Source organism: Ovis canadensis, chromosome 21 (genome assembly GCF_042477335.2).
Source record: "Ovis canadensis isolate MfBH-ARS-UI-01 breed Bighorn chromosome 21, ARS-UI_OviCan_v2, whole genome shotgun sequence".
Lineage (NCBI taxonomy): Eukaryota > Metazoa > Chordata > Mammalia > Artiodactyla > Bovidae > Ovis > Ovis canadensis.
In genome coordinates this window covers 44,615,789-44,632,794 of record NC_091265.1, presented here as the reverse complement: position 1 = coordinate 44,632,794, position 17,006 = coordinate 44,615,789, and the positions used below count along the sequence as shown (strand labels likewise).

The window sequence follows — 17,006 nt, the reverse complement described above, 5'->3', positions numbered from 1 at the left end:
CTGGCAAGAGCCCACACGTTACCTTTATAATTTACCCTCTTTCCCCTGCGCCCAGCACAGCATTAGTAACAGCAAGGATTCAATGCCAAGGTGACGGGAGGACAGGAGTACTTACTGGTCTGTGTTGTGGGAGGGGGAGCTGGGAGCCTTCTCAGGGTCTCTGACTGGCCCTGTGACAGCAGATCCAGGCATTCTTCAGAGCCCAAGGCAGAGGTCTGTATGCACAGGAGCTGGGCCTGGCCTGTGTGTGTGTGTCTGGGGGTAGGGGGTTGGTCCTTGGGGAGCAGGCACTGTGTTATCCAGGCCTGGGAAGAACCTCCAGTCAGGATCTAGGGATCAGGGTCCATTGTTCTAGACGCACAACTGTTGGCATTAGAGGCATTCAGCCCATCTGAGGGACTATAAGTAGTGCCAAGGATAATTATGATAACAGCTAAAATTACGACCATTACCATAAAGCCACTGTCAGGACTGGGGGCAGGGAGTGGGGGTGAGTGAGGAAGCACTCAGTCCTCCGATTCACCCTGGGCGGGCCGGGCCGAGTGTGGGTGGCCTTAGCGCCCACTGCCGGGCTCTCCCAGTGGAGGTCAACGGTGCTGATGTTCGTGGCTGAACGTGCCCACACGGGTGCATGTGCACAAGGGTTTGACCTCAGTACCGATGCCTCCATACTTGGGCCTCTTTTCTTAGTGATGTGGGCTCCCCATGGATAAATGATGACTGAAATCCCTGCTGGGGCCTCATCAGATCTGCCTTCCGAGGACTGCATCTTCACTTCACCCACGTACACAAGACAGACCGGAAGTCCCTGAGCCCCACCCACCCTCTGCAACAATCAGGGCCCAGCCCTGGGTGCCAGGAGCTAATGCCGACTAAAACAAGACAGGCGGCCTGCTCCCTGCTAGCAGCCCCTCTCGGGGAGGGTGTCAGAACCTCCACCGTCACGTACAACCTCTACTGCTGAACACCAAAGTCGACCGTGAATCACAGCGTGGGCCAAGCGGCAGCTGCATTAAATTCACCTGGAATGCTTGTTAAAAATTCATGTCCTCTTCCTACGGCTTGACCTACTGATTCAGCATTTCCAAGCACAGAGTCCAGCTATGCGAGTTCTAATAAGCCTCCCAGCGGCTTTCAGGTGGACTCAAGTTTGCTCATGAACGAGTCCTGGATGGTGTGTGTTGGAGAGAAGGTGACAGTGGGCACTGGGGCCGGGACAGTCCTGAGGCAGCTCTGAGTGGTGGTGGGGGCGGGGGCATTCTGATGCTCACTGGGACTCATCTCCCCAGCTAGGCTGGGGGGGCCCCTCCTGGGAGACATTGCCCAGGCTGCATTTCCCTTCCTGGACTATTCCAGGAAGATGGAGCCCACCCTGCGTGGCCAGCTGAGGACTCTCTGGGGTGATTCCAGAGGGAACCAGGGAAAGAACAGCCCTGGCTATAGGCTTCCATGAGCCCACCCTCGGGCCTACACTCTCAGCTCTCATGGCTGGGTTGGGCCTGAGGCTACCTGGGGGCTTCTGAGTGCAGCCCGGCCGGAGTGTCTCCTACCTGTACACAGCACGCTTGTCAGCCTCCAGCTGGGCCTGGGGGTCAATGGGGGCAGTGGGCACAGGTGTGCTGGCAGCAGCCGAGGGCGTGGAGAGGTGGACAGCCTGGGCCTTAGAGGGGGCTTGAGCGGTCGCCGTCATCTGCAGAGACAAGAGAGAGGAGGTGTGGGTTAGTGGGCCAGGACCGCTGGTTCCCCGACTGGAACCGTGAGGTCCACCTTGTCCCGTGTTGTGTGTGTGGATAAGAGAAAGTGTACAGAGAAATGTGAGTGTATAATGAGCGCCCATGTGTACACGTGCTACAAGTGGGCAAAGAGCAGACGTTTCTTCAAAGCAGAAAGTTCTAGAGGACAGTTTAGGACCATCCAAAACCAAGTGATGCTGAAGTGAGCTCACTTTAAAAGCCATAGTTCTTAATGCAAATTAAGGTGGTGGCCTCTGCCCAGAAGCTGGGGGGGGAGGCGGGGAAACCCCAAATGATGAGCCCTTTAAATTTCGCTTACGAGTCACTTGGGCTGTGCCGAGCAGTGCTGCATTTGATTCTATGACTTTGGAGGGCAGGAAAAAATTAGCTGAGTCAGTTCCCAATTGGGCAAAGATTTATTCCATTTAACGTAAGCCAGAGGTAACTGTTTTAATGGTTTTGATTGATAACTGAGTGTTCTGCAAATTTTGGTTTACCTGGGCACTGGAAGATAAGCAGGTTTTAGTGGACAATGAGCAGATTTCTGTTCTCAACTCTAACGAATATTTGGAGCAGTCCTTTTCCTCCTATGTTACCTGCCTTGGAAGGCGTCCCAAGTTTATGTCAATCAGAGCACCTTTTAAAAATATATTGGACTTTCTGTATAAGATTTCATTTGAAGAAATGATTAAATGGCTTAAAAATTTTTGGCAACAACCATCATTACAGAACTTAATGCTTTTATATTTTATTTTCTTTGATTAAATGGATCCCTGAAACATCACGTGTGGTAATAAGCCTCAACTGTTCCCTTGCTCCAGCCTGTCTACAGCACCTCACAGCTCTGATCCCCTGTGCTCTTGGGACTTGACATCCTTGTCTGCCTCTCAAGATAACCCCTTCATCCCCAGCACGCAGTTGGCACAGAGTGAATGCTTGGTATGTGTTGAGAAGATGAATGAGGGAATAAAGAGTGAACACACCTTGAAAGAATTAGATGTTTTACAGCTGGAATGTTCATCATGTGATCTAGGTCCCTGCTTTCTGGAAGAAAGAGTCTGGTATTTCCACGAATACGTCATTGGTGGTGCCAGTGGCCCCCAAACCCTTGCTGGCTCAGTTTCTTCATTAGATCTGTCAGATGCCACATCTTCAGAGTGAAATAGAGTCCCTCTGCCCCTTGCTCTCCCCCTGGCTCTGCCTCATTTCACAGCCCTCATCGTGACCATGTATTTCACAACCCTTGGACTAAACACTACACTACTTGCTATTTTCTCTCCCACCTCCAACTCAAATTTAAGCTCATAGAGGGCTGATTAACCGTTGCGTTTGCAGGGCCTAGAATAGCCTGGCACTAACTGATGTTCAACAAATATTTATTGAATGAATGAGTGACTGATGGGAAATAAAATTGAGACTATAAAAGAAATATACTGTCTCCTCATCATTTTTTGTTAGGTAGAGATATTCTTGTCTCTGTTGGCTGAGCTGGGGGAACTTTCTCAAACCCAACAGGCTAGACAGAACATCACGATACCTTGAGGCCAGCAGGGTAGCACACTTGACTCCTACTGTCTCCTGTTAATAGCTTTTTGACTTAGAGCAAATCCCTCAGCTTTCCTAAGCTCCTACATTCTCATCTGTAAGCAGACTGGTGTCCTTTTAGGATTCACGGGTGTTAGGGCTGCAGTCTCTGGGGCCACAAACAGTCAGACACAACTGGGTGATTGAGCACGCACAATAAGGGAGAAAGTAGAAATAAACACTGTTCTCATCTTCAAAATACAGAAATAAGGTGCAATCAGGAAAGCTAAATACTTCTGAACTTCACATTGACTTGGACCAGTTTTTTTTCTTTCACTCACTAATGCAACTGATTATTTTCCCAATACTTTTTGAGTTCCCACTGGGTACTTAGGCACTGGGGTGACTAGGATAAATGCCTGCTACAACAGTGCCCACTTTCTGGGTTTAACACGCTAAAGAGCAGGAGAATGTAGTAGGCAGAGATGCTGTAAATGACCTCCCGTGATTTTGTCATGGAAAACGTGGAGACATGGCCCAGTGGACAACTGTGTGGATTATTAGGACGCAACACCCAAAGGATGGCGATGAAAGGAGAGATGTCAGTAGGAGAAAGGCTTCTGAGAGATGCTACATTCTTTCTCCTTGACCCTCTGCCTCAATAATTTAATCAGTGACTCAGAAGAGGTCTGAAAAAATGCTTGACAAATTTATGGGTGACGTGAAACCTGGATCCAAACGATCTTTACGGATTTTGGCAATGTGCTAATTCTAATAAGATTAATTCTCATCTAATAAGTTGGAATTTAAACTTCTAACACTTTGGCCAAAAAAGAAAAAAGATCGATAATATAAGTACAGAACAGGGGAGATGTGGTTTATCCGCATGTTTCAGTTGACAGCAGGCTCAGCCTGACCAAAGTGTAACGCGTCTGTCAAACAAACAAACCACTATACTGATGCTCTGTGCGGACCCATGAGCAGAGGCATGGCTCGAGCGGAGGTGCGGCTCATGCAGAGCTTCCAACCCCACGCGCTAAGCTGAGACGGGGGCACGAAGGTACACTCAGAGGAGCGTGGGCCAGGCTGCTGAAGGGATTCCGAGGAATATTTGCAGGGATCTGCAATACTAAGAAGGATCTGGGGGATGGGTGGGAGACGGAGGGACGTGCGAGCCCCCTTTGAACCACTGAACCCAGGGTTAGATTGTGTAAGTTCTATACTGTGGGCTCCAAAGTGTCAAACTGCAACCGACGCATCAAACCTGCAACACGTAAAGCACACTTGGGCTCGACCCACATAGAAAGTTTCCAAGCCTCTGAGCTCTCCAAGGCTGGGAAGCACTGCCTCCAGGAAGTTGTTTCCACTGGCCCAGGAGCCAAGCAGAGACTCACCTGGAGATGGTGGAAGCTCCCTAGCCGGGTGGGCTGGCTTAGGTGCTATCTGAAAAAGCACCTTCTTTTAAAAAAACTTACGTATTTGTTTTTGGCTGCACTGGGTCTTGCTGTGCGAGGGCTTTCTCTAGTTGCGGCTAGCAGGGTCTACTCTCTAGTTATGGGAAGGCTTCTCATTGCGGTGGCGCCTCTTGTTGCGGAGCACGGGCTCTAGGGTGTGGACTCAGTAGCTGCGGTGCGTGGGCTTTCAGTAGTTACGGCACACGGGCTGATTTGCCCCGTGGCACGTGGGATCTTCTCGGACCAGGGACTGAACCTGTGTCCCCTGCACTGGCAGGTGGATTCTCAACCACTGAACCACCAGGTAAGTCCCGAAACCCCTTCTATTAATAGCAGTGACAAGCCATGAGAATGCTTACACCATCACTACACACCCCCAGCGACGGCACATGGCTCCCATTAGATGACATCCAGTGCGTAAAAGTGTTTTGGAAACCCTAAAGTTTTTCCCACGTGGAGGGTGGTTGTAGTTATCAAACACAAGATTTCCAGAACATGTATCTTGCAAAAAGCAAGGCACAGCTATGTGCACGGCTCATTCAAGAGTAAAATACTAGTAGGCTGGTGCGCTCTGCTGGGCTCAGTCCTCTAAGGGTGAATCTCCTTGTGTCCTTGAAGGAATCTACAAGGGGCTTCTATGTAGATGAGCTTCTAGGAGCAGGAGGGCTGAGGGGAGGGGTTTCTTTTCCTCTGACCTCCCATTTCTGGGCAGGACTTTAGGGAAAGATGGGGCAGAAAGGCCTGCTGGGGTCTAGAGGAGAGCGTAAATCAAAAGCAGTCATTGCCAGCATCCCAAGAGGCTCTAGTTGAGAGAGCCAGGGAGCTGGCCTGAGGAGGACGATGATTCAGATTTATTTACCTCCTGGGGGTCAATTCAGCACACTTGGCATTTCCTCCAGCTTTGGAGAATGAGTATTTTTCTCCAAATAGATTTCTTTATCTAGCCAGAGACACCCATTTCTCAAGAACCGGAGCACAGAGGGAGAGGCCCGCAGCTGTCCCAGGGCCCGGGAGCAGGGGGAAGAGGGTGTTGGGTAGTGAGATTTTGGCAGGAGGTTCTGGCCCTAAAACAGAGAAGCTGTTGGGAGAGATTGCACGGATGGAGGGCAGAGATCCCTTGCTCTGGTCAATGAAGGCCAAATGATAATTTTTCGGGAATTTTGCAAGTTTGATAATCACATTAACAGCTTAGGAGTGGCCACGGTGGGAGCAATCACACCGTGGAAACTGACGAATGTTGCGAATCAAATCCTTTCCCCACACCCCACCCTGAGAGCCAGTGGTTACATATTTACAAGCACACGCCTAACGTCAGAGTGTCTCTCCAGGTAACCTCTTCTTGTTCTCAATCTGTAGTGAAGAGCCTACACTCTCTGAGGCCACTTGGTGTGTCTCCAGCTGGTCCCAGAAGCGGCCACTCCAGACTAGGAGCCCTCCTCCAAGGAGAGCCCTGGACATCCTACCCAGACAGGCTGTGAGCCTTGATTAAGAAAGCAGGGGACTTCCCTGGTGGTTCGAGGGTTAAGAATCCACCTTCCAATGTAGGGGATGTGGGTTCCATCCCTGGTTGGGGAACTGAGATTCCTACATGCCAAGGGGCAGCTAAGGCCATGGGCCACAACTACGGAGCCTACAAGCCGCAATGAAAGGTCCCGCACCCTGCAACTAAGACCTGACACAGCCAAATAAAAAAATATTTTAAAAGAAGAAAAAACTGGATACAAAGAGTGGATGGGCACGGGGGGCAGCATTCCCCAGAGGCCTGCCCCCGGTGAGCTCACTGCCGGGTCCAGAACCTACACAGGCTTCTACAGTCCCCATCGCCTCTCCTAGCCTGGGGTCTTGCATCCCACAGATGCTCCAACCCACTCGACTCTCCTCTATCAACCAGCTCCGATCCAGCCCTACATTAAGCCTGGAGCTAAAGGTCCCTGCCCAGATTCTCCATTTGTGACATGGTGAGATGAAAGTTCCTAATGCCCCGGCCCCAATCCTAAAACACTAAGGGAAGAGTTGGGGGTGTACGCTGTGTGTGTAGGAAGGCAGGAAGGCAGAATCTGGAGGGGCTTAGAGATCCATCCCCTCAACAGTCTAGTCTGCCACGAGAACAAGCAGAGGACGCTGGCATGGCTTACGAGGTGCTTGCTGACAGCGGAGTAGACAGGGTACCTCCCACAGGTGCTTTCTCCAAACCCTGGGCCTCCAAGGTCTGCACCCCCCACCATGACTCAGCCCAGACACCACTCCTGAGGGGACGCCCCCTCGTCTGACGTGGCAAGGTGGGGCTGCCCATCCCCAGGGCCTGCCTGCCAGGTCAGGGAAGCCTTGTGTTTTGAGAACATGGGGGCCTACACGGGCCCAGCCACTAGGGGCCGCCAAGGCTCCAGGAGGGCTGGTCTGGTCTGAGGGGTGGTGGGGCCAGATCTGGCTTCCCCAGTGGCTCAGAGGTAAAGAACTCTCTTGCAACGCAGGAGACTTGCAGGAGACCAGGGTTTGATCCCTGGGTTGGGAATATCCCTTGGAGAAGGAAATGGCAACTCACTCCAGTATTCTTACCTGGAAATCCCCATGGACAGAGGAGCTTGGCAGGCTAAAGAACACGGGGTCGAAAAGGGTCAGACATGACTGAGTGACTAAAAACAAACAAAAGGCCAGATCTGGTTTCCTGGTAAGCTAGATGGAGTCCAAGGACCTGGGAGGTCAGGGCTTGAAGCCATTTAGTAAATATCAGATTTGGCCTGAGCAGTGGGGAGGCAGAGAGGGTACAACGGATGGTTTTGAGGGGAGGGCACAGCCCACAGGGTGCTCAGGCCTGGACCTGCTCACTGATCCAGCCTCATCTCAGGTACAGCATCCCTCTCCCACCCCGCCCCCCAGCAGACCCTCCTGGGTGGGGGTGCCCAGACACGCCCCATGATTGACATCTTCATGTCCCCGCCCCCACAGCTGCCTCAGAAGAAAGGGCCCGCGCTTCCCCGCCTGGTGCCCCCACGGCTGCCTCAGAAGAAAGGGTCCACGCTTCCCCGCCTGGTGCCCCCCGCCCCACACCGGTCACCCCTGCACGCCATGGATGCTGTGGTCACTCTGTCTGCGACACTGGGGCCACAACAGTGAGCAGAACAGACATGTTCGCTGCCCTCCAGGATCCCCCCACACCTCGTGTGAACACACCTCTCTTTCAAGACTCAGCCCGAGGGAGCGTCAGCCCTCCTGGGAAGCCTGTCCTAATTCTCCACACCACTGTCTAGGTGGAGGAGGAAATGGCAGCCCACTCCAGTATTCTCGCCTGGAAAATCCCATGGACAGAGGAGCCTGGTGGGCTACAGTCCATGGGGTTGAAGAGAGTCAGACACGTCTGAGCAACTAAGCCCTGACCAGGTAGCCCCGCCCCCTGCTTCCTATGCACGTGTGGTGATGGACCTTAAACCCCGTAACACTTCGGGCCCTCTTCTAACCATCTCCCTGAGTGGACTGGAGTCCAGCTCCCGTCAGCAGCCCTGGCTCCTATGGGCTCCCAGCACATTTGTGAAATGACTGAATGAGGATACGAGAGTGTGCATGCTCAGTCATGTCCAACTCTCTTGTGACCCCACGGACTGTAGCCCACCAGGCTCCCCTGTCCATGGAATTTCCCAGGCGAGAATACTGGAGTACTCTTGTAGATTCTTGAAGGATCCTCCCAGGGATCTTCCTGACCCAGGGATCGAACCTATATCTCCTGCATTGCAGGCAGATTCTTTACCACTGAGCCACCAGGAAATGAGACAGTGGCGTGTTAAAAGGCTTAGGGATCCCAAACCAGGAGGAGTCAAGCATGGTTCCTCCAAATAGACCCCCACCCAGTCAGCTCAGGGAAAGGAAGGGCTGGAGGAGAGGAGGGTAGCCCATTTGGCTCAAAGAGGCTCCTGCAACAGCAGGCCTGCGGCACCTGCCTTCTGATCCCAGGACCGACCAGATAGAACAAGCCACACAAAGAAGTTACTCTGTGGTGCAAAATGGAGGTGCAAAAATTAATTTTAAAAGGGTTTGTAGGCAGTGGCTTACAGAATGAAACTTGAAAGTGTTTGCTGCCCTGCCTGCACTGCTGGGGTGACTGGACGTGTACCTAAAGGGAGGAAGACCACGGACTGTGATCCAAGTCTTTTACGTCCCAGCTTCACACACTTTCACAGGCGCTGTCTTCTCCCCATCTTTCCCTCCATCCCCGGAGGACCCTTTGCTTGTATAATAGTCCCACAACAGTGAATTCAATTAGGCCCTTGGGAGTATGTGTGTATATGTGTGTGTGTGAGGGAGTGTGTTTACAGCTAGAGACACATACTTGATATCCCTACTGTGTTCCCCATAAAAGGGAGAGTAATTAAAGTTCAATCCAGTCTTGTCTACTGGAGACGTACAGAAGATCAAGAAAAAAAAAAAAAAAACAATATCAGGGTAATGGCCGAAAAGAAAGCTGGAAAACACCATGGTACCCTTCACATCCACACTCTCAGCCGCCCTGTGAAGCAAGGAGGGCAGAAGTTATTCCCATTTTACTGATGCAGAAAGGCCCCCAATAAGCCATAAGCTCTATTAGGGCAGGGACATGGGTCCCTGGCACATGGCACAAGGTTTTCAAGACCCATGGAAAGCCCCTGGTATTTATTAACTGGTTGAGTGAATGAAAGATAATATTGGAACTTCTTGTCCAACTTTGTATAATTCATCAGCAGTGGAGTGGGGCAGGCCTAGGATTCTGAATTCCTATTTTACGATGTTGACTTGAGTCAGCTCACTCTTCTTCCTCCAGACCACAAACTCCAAGAACAGCACACACCTCAGAGCTGTGCTCACCCACCCCCATCCCACCCTGCTCCACAGATATCCGAGCTCCTAGAAGATCAGCTGGAAAAGGGGGTGGGGAGGAAGGCAGGTTCCAGCTCCCTAGGCCCGCTGCTGACGGATCACCTGTTGTCTGATTTATTTTAAGCTTTGTGTACTTTGGCCATCAACTATTTTTGTCACTGTTTAGAACACTCATCCTGCTTGCAGTCAAGAGGATAGACAATAAAATATCTGAGGGTTTTTTTTTTTTTTGGTAAATATAAGAATTCAGGTAGGAAGTTCGTCAAATAAAAACCCTAGACAAGGCCATGAGAGCACGGGTGTCTTCTAGCAAAATCCTGTTGCTAGGCCACTGTCTCCTAAGTGAGGCTTAAGGCCCCATGGTCAGACCTGAAGGCTGTTTTCGCCTTTGCCACAGTGAAGAGTCCAGGCCTGGAGTGAGCTGGAGTTCAGGAACATGTCCTGTTGAAAGACATGTGTGGCCCAAGCAGGCCACGGAGAGAGGTCACTGAGCACAGTGAGAAGAAAGGCCCAGCAGAAAATAAAAAAGAAAGAGAAGAGTCCGTTTTGATGAGTCAAAGCGAGGGAAGGCAGGTCACCCATATGGTCCCTCTGGTGCTGGCCCCAGGGGCAGAGGGAGCTGTCAATCACAGCCACAGAAGAGGCTTTCAAAGCTGTGGAATTAACTCTAAAGCTGCAGAGTGCCTCACCAGCAGCTGAGCAGAAGGCCCTGCGTGGCAGGGGGCTCCTACCCATAAAGAGATGAGAGGAATGTAAAGTGTGAAAACAACTGAACCCGCTTCTGCCTGGTCCAGCTGCATGGCCTGGATGGAGGAGGGCACTCACAGCCAGGGGCCCTGACCACTTCCCATCCCCCTCCACCTAATGAGACCAGCGTGGTGATCCTAATGATTGATCAAAGCCCTTCCAGCTCCCCCAGATATCTGCTCTCCTGGCCCCTGCCCAGGGGGGACACGATGCCTGGACAGGGAGGGAAAGAAGTTACTCAGAGGGCAAGAGAGACAGGTCTGGTCTCCCCCAACATGGCTGGCCCAGCCTTAGGCTTTCCGGTGCAGCATGGGGGTGGGTAGCATCATCTGGACCCCTCATCTCCCAGCACAGCATCCTGAACACCATTCTCCTGGCTCTGAGGGTGGCGGGAGGATGGAGGGGGCAGGGGGTGGGGAGGAGTCCCAAGCAAGGGTTTGACTCCCTTCTGAAGTGAGCTTCCCATCTGGGTCCTGAGCTGCGAATTCTGACTTTGTCTGTCTTGCCTGCCTCTGGTCAATAACGAGGCTGCATCCTTGGTGAATTGCCAGAACCACCCTTTCAACACCCCCTATCATGATGTCACACTATGCAAGCACCTAGCTACCTGCAGAGCAACTGGCTCCTAATCCAAACTGCAAGAGTGCCCCCATCCATTGCCACTGTGCCTAGTGGGTCAGACTGGCCACCAGGATTTCTGCTTTCTACTGAAATGCTCACGTAGCTGACATGCTGGGGACACGCAGAGGAGTGCTAAACGCTGAATACACACACACAAATAGACCAGATAAAATATTTGTCTTGCCTATAAGCCAAGGGCAAAGGCATTTGTGGAACAGTAGGTATGTGTCTGTGTTTGAGGAAGGGTGGGAGGAGGTTACCGACAGCAGAGGTTTGGGAGAAGGGGGTTACAGTGAGGGGTGGGGAAGCTGCTGCCTCTCCAGTAAAGCTGTCAGTTTCCTGAAATTGCTGATGGAGCCACAGTGCGAGAACTCTGGTGGGTGGGTGGTGTTGCCCACGGGGTGTTATAGGAAACGGGAGAACTTGAATGACATTTCAGAGGTGGAAAGAATGCATGGATGGAGGGTATGTGCCTGGATGGGTGAGAGGGAGGTTGTGTTACCAGAAAAAAATTCTGGGAGGGAGACTGGAGTGGCGCTTGCCGGGAGAGGGGAGTAACAGCAGAGAACACGACTTTGAGGCTCCCTTAGGGACCCGTGGGGGTGCTGGGGCAGTGGCAGGAGGGGCTGGGAAAGTCCAGGTGACAGATGGGCAGGCAGAGGCAGAGAGGCGGAAGGATGAAGAGTGATGTAGGCAACGAATGGAGGGATCACAGCCCTTGTTCGCATCCAGGTCTCTCTGGAGACAATGTCCTCATTAAACAATTATTGGCGAATTCCACAGTCCTGTGACTTGCCCTACCTCTCGGGGCATAAAGTGAGAATCTGCATCCCGGACTCAGGTGTTATCACGCCAGAACTGAGGTACTGGAGGTGGACAGCAGAGGGCGCTGCGGCTCTGGCGGAATTCAACAGGGAGCCACAGGAAGGAGGAAGCAGGCCACAGGAAGGGTCTCCGTGGGTTGTTGCTTTTGTTCTCTCTAAACTGAGGATCTGTCTTCAGCGCACAATGAACACAGAAGGACATTCTTACAAGCAATCAGAGTTTTCCAGGATGGACGGGAACAGAACTGAGGGGACCGGAAGCTGCTTAACTGTTACACCACTTGGCTTGTGCCCAAGTAGCACAGAGCCATGACCACGAACATTTCTGGACTAAAATGGGAAGAAGAAGGAAAAAAAGCCTCCCTCATTTTTAATAACTTTATTCCCCAAACTTCAAAAATGAAATTGCCAAGTTAAGAATTTGCCTTGAAAAAATTTTTCTTCCTAATTTATTATAAAGAAGGTCCGGGGCTTGGGAATTTTTTAATGCAGATTCCTAATTTTCCAAAGCGAGATTCTCCTGTGCATTTGAATAGATTATGCTCGGTATTGCTAGCCCTTAGCACAACGGGAACATTAAAACGACTGCATGGGTCTCAGAGGATGGGTCCTGCTTTCTCGCTTCCTTTTTCATTTTGGGGACTTTGTAGCAAAGACTGTCCATTTCTGCCCATGGAAGAAACTGAGTTTCTGAAGAGATGATAAAGAGATGCACTCAGCTGTCTAGGCCTTGAGGAGACAAGTCATATCGGGTCCAAAGGTAATGAGATTAGACCTGAGGAATGGAGAAGTGTGGGACCCTTTCCAGAGAGCCCTGTCCCAGAAGTGATACCCTGTGGGCCTGGCCCACACTATTAGGCTGGGCTTTCCTGAGGACATAGAGTGTCAGAAAGCAGCTGGTTTGCCAGGATGATGAGCATGATGAGGGCAATGGAGCAGGCTTCTCCTGGGAAGCAGGGCTCAGCCCCTGATTGCACAAAAGGAAGAAGGCAGGAGGACCAGAGAAAGTTCCCCATGCTTGAAAACCCAACATGGAAGACCTGCTCACGTGGCAGCCACTCTGAGAAGCCCTGAAAAGCGGGGAGAAGGGCCCCCTGAAAGCCAACTGGCCTCAAAGTCTAGCACTGTGGGGAGAGCAGCCCCTCTCTGTGAGTCAGAGACTCTGCCCTGCAGTCTTCATCCACCTCTTCTCTCCCACCCATTCCATCCATGCCCTAAGTTCTCCCTGTGATCGCTCATCCTGGTCAGTTTCCTTGGGAACCAGTTTGGCTCAGAGAGGACCCATGGGAATCTAGCCACAGCCTAGTGGCCTAGTCAAGGCCATAAAGACCCCAAGCCTTGGCCTGGTCACTTTACCATGGACACTGAGACTTCATCCCTGGACTTCTGTGGTTACAAGGAGATATGTGTTTTTGCCATGGAAAATTATTCCTCTGCTGTAAATGTGAGTATTTTCGATGGCGAGGTTCCATAGCTGCTGGAGAAGAGAGCCTTAGGACAGCCCCCTCATTAGGTTTCTGCTCTGAGGCCTCAGCTGGGGGCTGGAGCCTCCCTTCCCCCACTAAAAGGCTACAGCAGCTTGGTGGTGGCTTCCGGAGGTGGGGGGCTGGGCACCATCGGGCTGCAGCCCCACCTCCCCCACCTCCCTCAGCACCTGGGATGGATGACTTCTCAGCTGTACCCTCTACCTCACTCCACCGGGACCAGCATTCCTAAACAACAAAGGTCCTTGCTGCAGCTCTCCTGCTATTCCCCCACCAACCCCAAACTTCTCCCAGCTGCCTGGGAAGGCAAAACAGGGGGTGCGGCCGGAGGCAGGGAGGCAGCTGGGCCAATCTGGCCTGACCTCTTGGCCCAACTCTGGTCTGTCCCTGAGCCTTGGGGATGGGGATGGGAGCCCTGGCGCACACCACCTGCTAAACACAAGCGGTGTCCTGATTGTCATTCCCGGATCCCACTGTGGAACTTAGAGAGCATCATCCAGCTAGAAAAGAAATGGAGCTGATGTTCCTGCCTCTTCATTAATACCCTCAGGTATAAGTACCCATTAGTACCCGACACGGCCTGAGCAGACGGGGGATGGTTCTGGTCTGTGGAGGAAGGATGGTGCCTCTTCCCTGTAAGGTCCTTACATTCCCAGGTCTCCACTGGTTCAGGCCTCCTTCTATGCTTGGTTCTGACCACAGAGGGAAAGGCCCTGACACAGCTGCACACCTGGAGGCTTTCGAACAGGGGGACCATGCAAGTGCCCAGCCCAGCCCACAGTCGTTCATGGGAAGCTACTGACAGGAGCAGAGGGTCTGCTGAAGCCAAGGTCAGGGCAGGGTGAGCCTGGGAAGGAGCACAGAGTTGATGAGCAGGAGCAGGGGTGGGGACGAAAGGACGTGCACTTGGAGGTCAGCGCTTCCAGACTTAAAAGGGGAGGAGTCAGGGGTAGTCCATGTGCTGGACCAAGTGGTCATTTTGGTGGGGGGATGACAGCGTGGACAGGGCAGCCCCACAGGCTCACACCAGGCTGGGGTGGCAGGGCCGTGGGACATAAGGCAATGGCCCCTGCACCTGCATCTCTGCATCCTGTCCACGTGGCACAGATGTCCCCTGTGGTCAGAAGAAGGGCTGTGTCTGAAATGCTAACGAGTGAGGCACGGCAGTGCAGGGCAAAGACCAGCAATCAAGACAGAATGGGAATGATGGCCTGGCACACAGTAGAGGCTCGCTGCACTTTCGTCAGATGAAAGAAGGAATTCAGTTCAGTTCTAGCTGGCTGCATTTCACATTACAGGGACTCGATCAGTAATAATTGAGAAAACAGGAGAGTGTGAAGGTGGAGCTTCCTGTGAACACACAGCCTCAGGAACTCTGAGTCTCAAAGAACCCAGCATGGAGGGGAGGCACACACAGGGAACCAAAGATCAGAAGTGACTGGTCTCAAGGACTTGGGGAGCCCGACCCACAGAAGCTGGGCCAGGTATCCAGAGGATGGGGAGGAGAGAACAGGAATACAGGGCTAGGCTGATGCCCTCTGCAGGAGGTGCAACTGGGCTGGCATCTCAGAAGGACTTAGGGCTGCTCTGTCCGAGCTGCGGTTAATGGAGACTGGGAATCAGAGGAAAGGATAGAGGGTATAGAGAAATAGTCCTGGCCCTTTTCTGGATAGAAACTGAATTGAGTCCTGAACAGAAGGGAGATACCTCCCATAGGCACACAGACCAGTGAATGAGGGATCTGGTAGAGGGACCCTCTATTCAAGGGTTTCCCTAAACATTCAAAGACAGACTCAATGTACCTGGAGCTGAGTCTCCCTGAGTGAGGGGCTGGTGCATTTGTCTGAGCGGGAATCGGGGTGGGGAGGGCACCAGACCATGACTAGGTGCTGCACCCTGGGGTGCTGCATCCTGGATGCAGGCGACAGCTGCCCAGGTGGGATCTGAACCCGGTGCTTTGCCAAGTGCAGGCTCTTCTCAGGGAGTCTGGGCAGGAGGAGAGCTGAGGGAGGCCTAGCCCTGCCCTCCGCCCCGGGAAGGCCTCCGGGTCCCCTCCACCCTGCTGCCAGTCAGTCACTCACCTGTGGGCTGTCCTGGTAGGCTGGGGGCGGGACATTCTGCGTGGCCATCATCGTCAGAGCGGGGGCTGGGGAGGCATGTTGCATCATGGGATGGATTCACATGGGGGACCTGTGGCAGGAGAGAGGGGGCCACACCGTTAATCGCCGAGTGCAGGGAGTCCCGGGGACCAGTCCCTGGGTGTGTGCCCAGGCTGGGCCCCCGGGGACTGACCAGATACAGTGAGGGCTGGAAGCCCTTGTGGGGAGTGCAGGAGAGAGAAGGGGAGAAGCCTGAGTAGGGAGGGGCTTGCTGTGCTATTTGGACTTGGAATAAACAATATTCAAATCACATGTAAAACAACCTGGGCAGCCAGCAGCCCTGCTTTTGTTCAGCACCAGCTCCAGCCTGGTGGGGGCCTGAGGAGAGGCAGGAGTCGGGAGGGGGCCTGGTCTGTGGCAGCACTGTAGGGGCAGGGGGGAGGCGGAATTGGAGGCCATGTTGGCACGCCATGGTCAGGGTGCTTTCCCTTCCCAGGCCTCCTGGAGCCACCCTATACCCTCGGGGCAGAAACCTCAGCGCTGGCCCTCATCATATGCACTTGCCTGACTGTATGGCCTCGCCCTGTTCACTGGAGAGGGCCCAGTTCTTGAGGCTCTAGCTTACTGTGTTCCCCTTTGCCTGGCACAGAAATAAAGCCACTCTTAACCTTTCCTCCTCCGTAAAAAATAAAAGAAGACGAAGCCTCAGCCCTCACAGTTCCAGATTTCCAGATCCCCCCTCCCAGCCCCAGGAGCCTCCCAGCACCACAGTAACCCCGGAGGTGTGCTCACCACACCTAGTGATGGAAAGGGACCTGGGGCGCTGGCCCTCCCCGGCTGGAGGGTGGAGCGGGTAGCCCCAGGTGACCACTTGGAGGCGTTCCAGGAAGGGACAAGGCAGGGGAACAGGGGCCACAGCTGCATGAATGCGCCTGCACACTCTAGGAAGACTTTGCTCAGCCTGTGTTCAACTCTGGGTTCATCCGCACGTGGGGCCAGAAAAGCCGAGGAGCCAAGGGTCCTCTTACAGAGGAGGAGGCAGAGGCAGAGAGGACAGACGTGTGTGTGTGTGTGTGTGTTTCAGGGAGGGTGTGGTGCTTGGGGAGTAGGGTGGAACCAAAATCTCTAGATTTCCCCCGGTGGGGACTGCTCTCATCTACCAGCCCTCCCATCCCATCCCCCAAAGCGAGCTGCCCCCATTGGCCTCAAGGTCTCTTCTTGAATCACTAAGTGGTGCCGTAAGAGGAGACAGCCTGGCTGTACCACCCAAGGAAACAGAATGCTCAGAGAGCCGTTCAGCTGCAGGAGAGGCCCTGAAATATTTAGAGCTGGAAACCACGGCTCATTGCCCGATACAGGCCTGTCCATCGAGGGATGCGGGGACACCTGAGAATGTCTGCGAGTGCAGGGCCTGGCCTCCTCCTTGGAGGAGGGCGCTCAGGAGCAGGCGATCTTGGCGAGCGTGACAGTCAGACCATCCCTCTCCTTCCTCCCTCTCCTTGGAGGGAGCCTCAGGGCTCCATCCTCTTCTTCCCTGATGTCCTCTCAACAGCCCCTCTGCAAGGCCTTCCAAAATGTTCACATCTCTGAATTCTGTGGGAATTGGAGGGAGTCAAAGGGAGGGTCTCAGGGCCCTATATGGAGTGTGTGAGTGTGTGTTGCTCTGTTAGTTCTT

At 53.1% G+C, this 17,006-nt stretch overlaps 1 protein-coding gene across 3 annotated transcripts in view; it reads right to left on the bottom strand.

Annotated features, from left to right (window-relative positions):
- Positions 1-17,006, bottom strand: part of PKNOX2 (PBX/knotted 1 homeobox 2) — a 296,941-nt gene that overhangs the window by 69,266 nt on the left and 210,669 nt on the right. For all 3 annotated transcript variants that reach the window (XM_069566572.1, XM_069566574.1, XM_069566573.1), the window contains exons 4-5: positions 15,314-15,422; positions 1,551-1,690 (exon numbers count right to left, since the gene is read on the bottom strand). In XM_069566572.1, coding sequence (XP_069422673.1) covers positions 1,551-1,690; positions 15,314-15,400 — 227 coding nt within the window. In that variant the 5' untranslated portion in view covers positions 15,401-15,422. The remainder of the gene's footprint in view (positions 1-1,550; positions 1,691-15,313; positions 15,423-17,006) is intronic.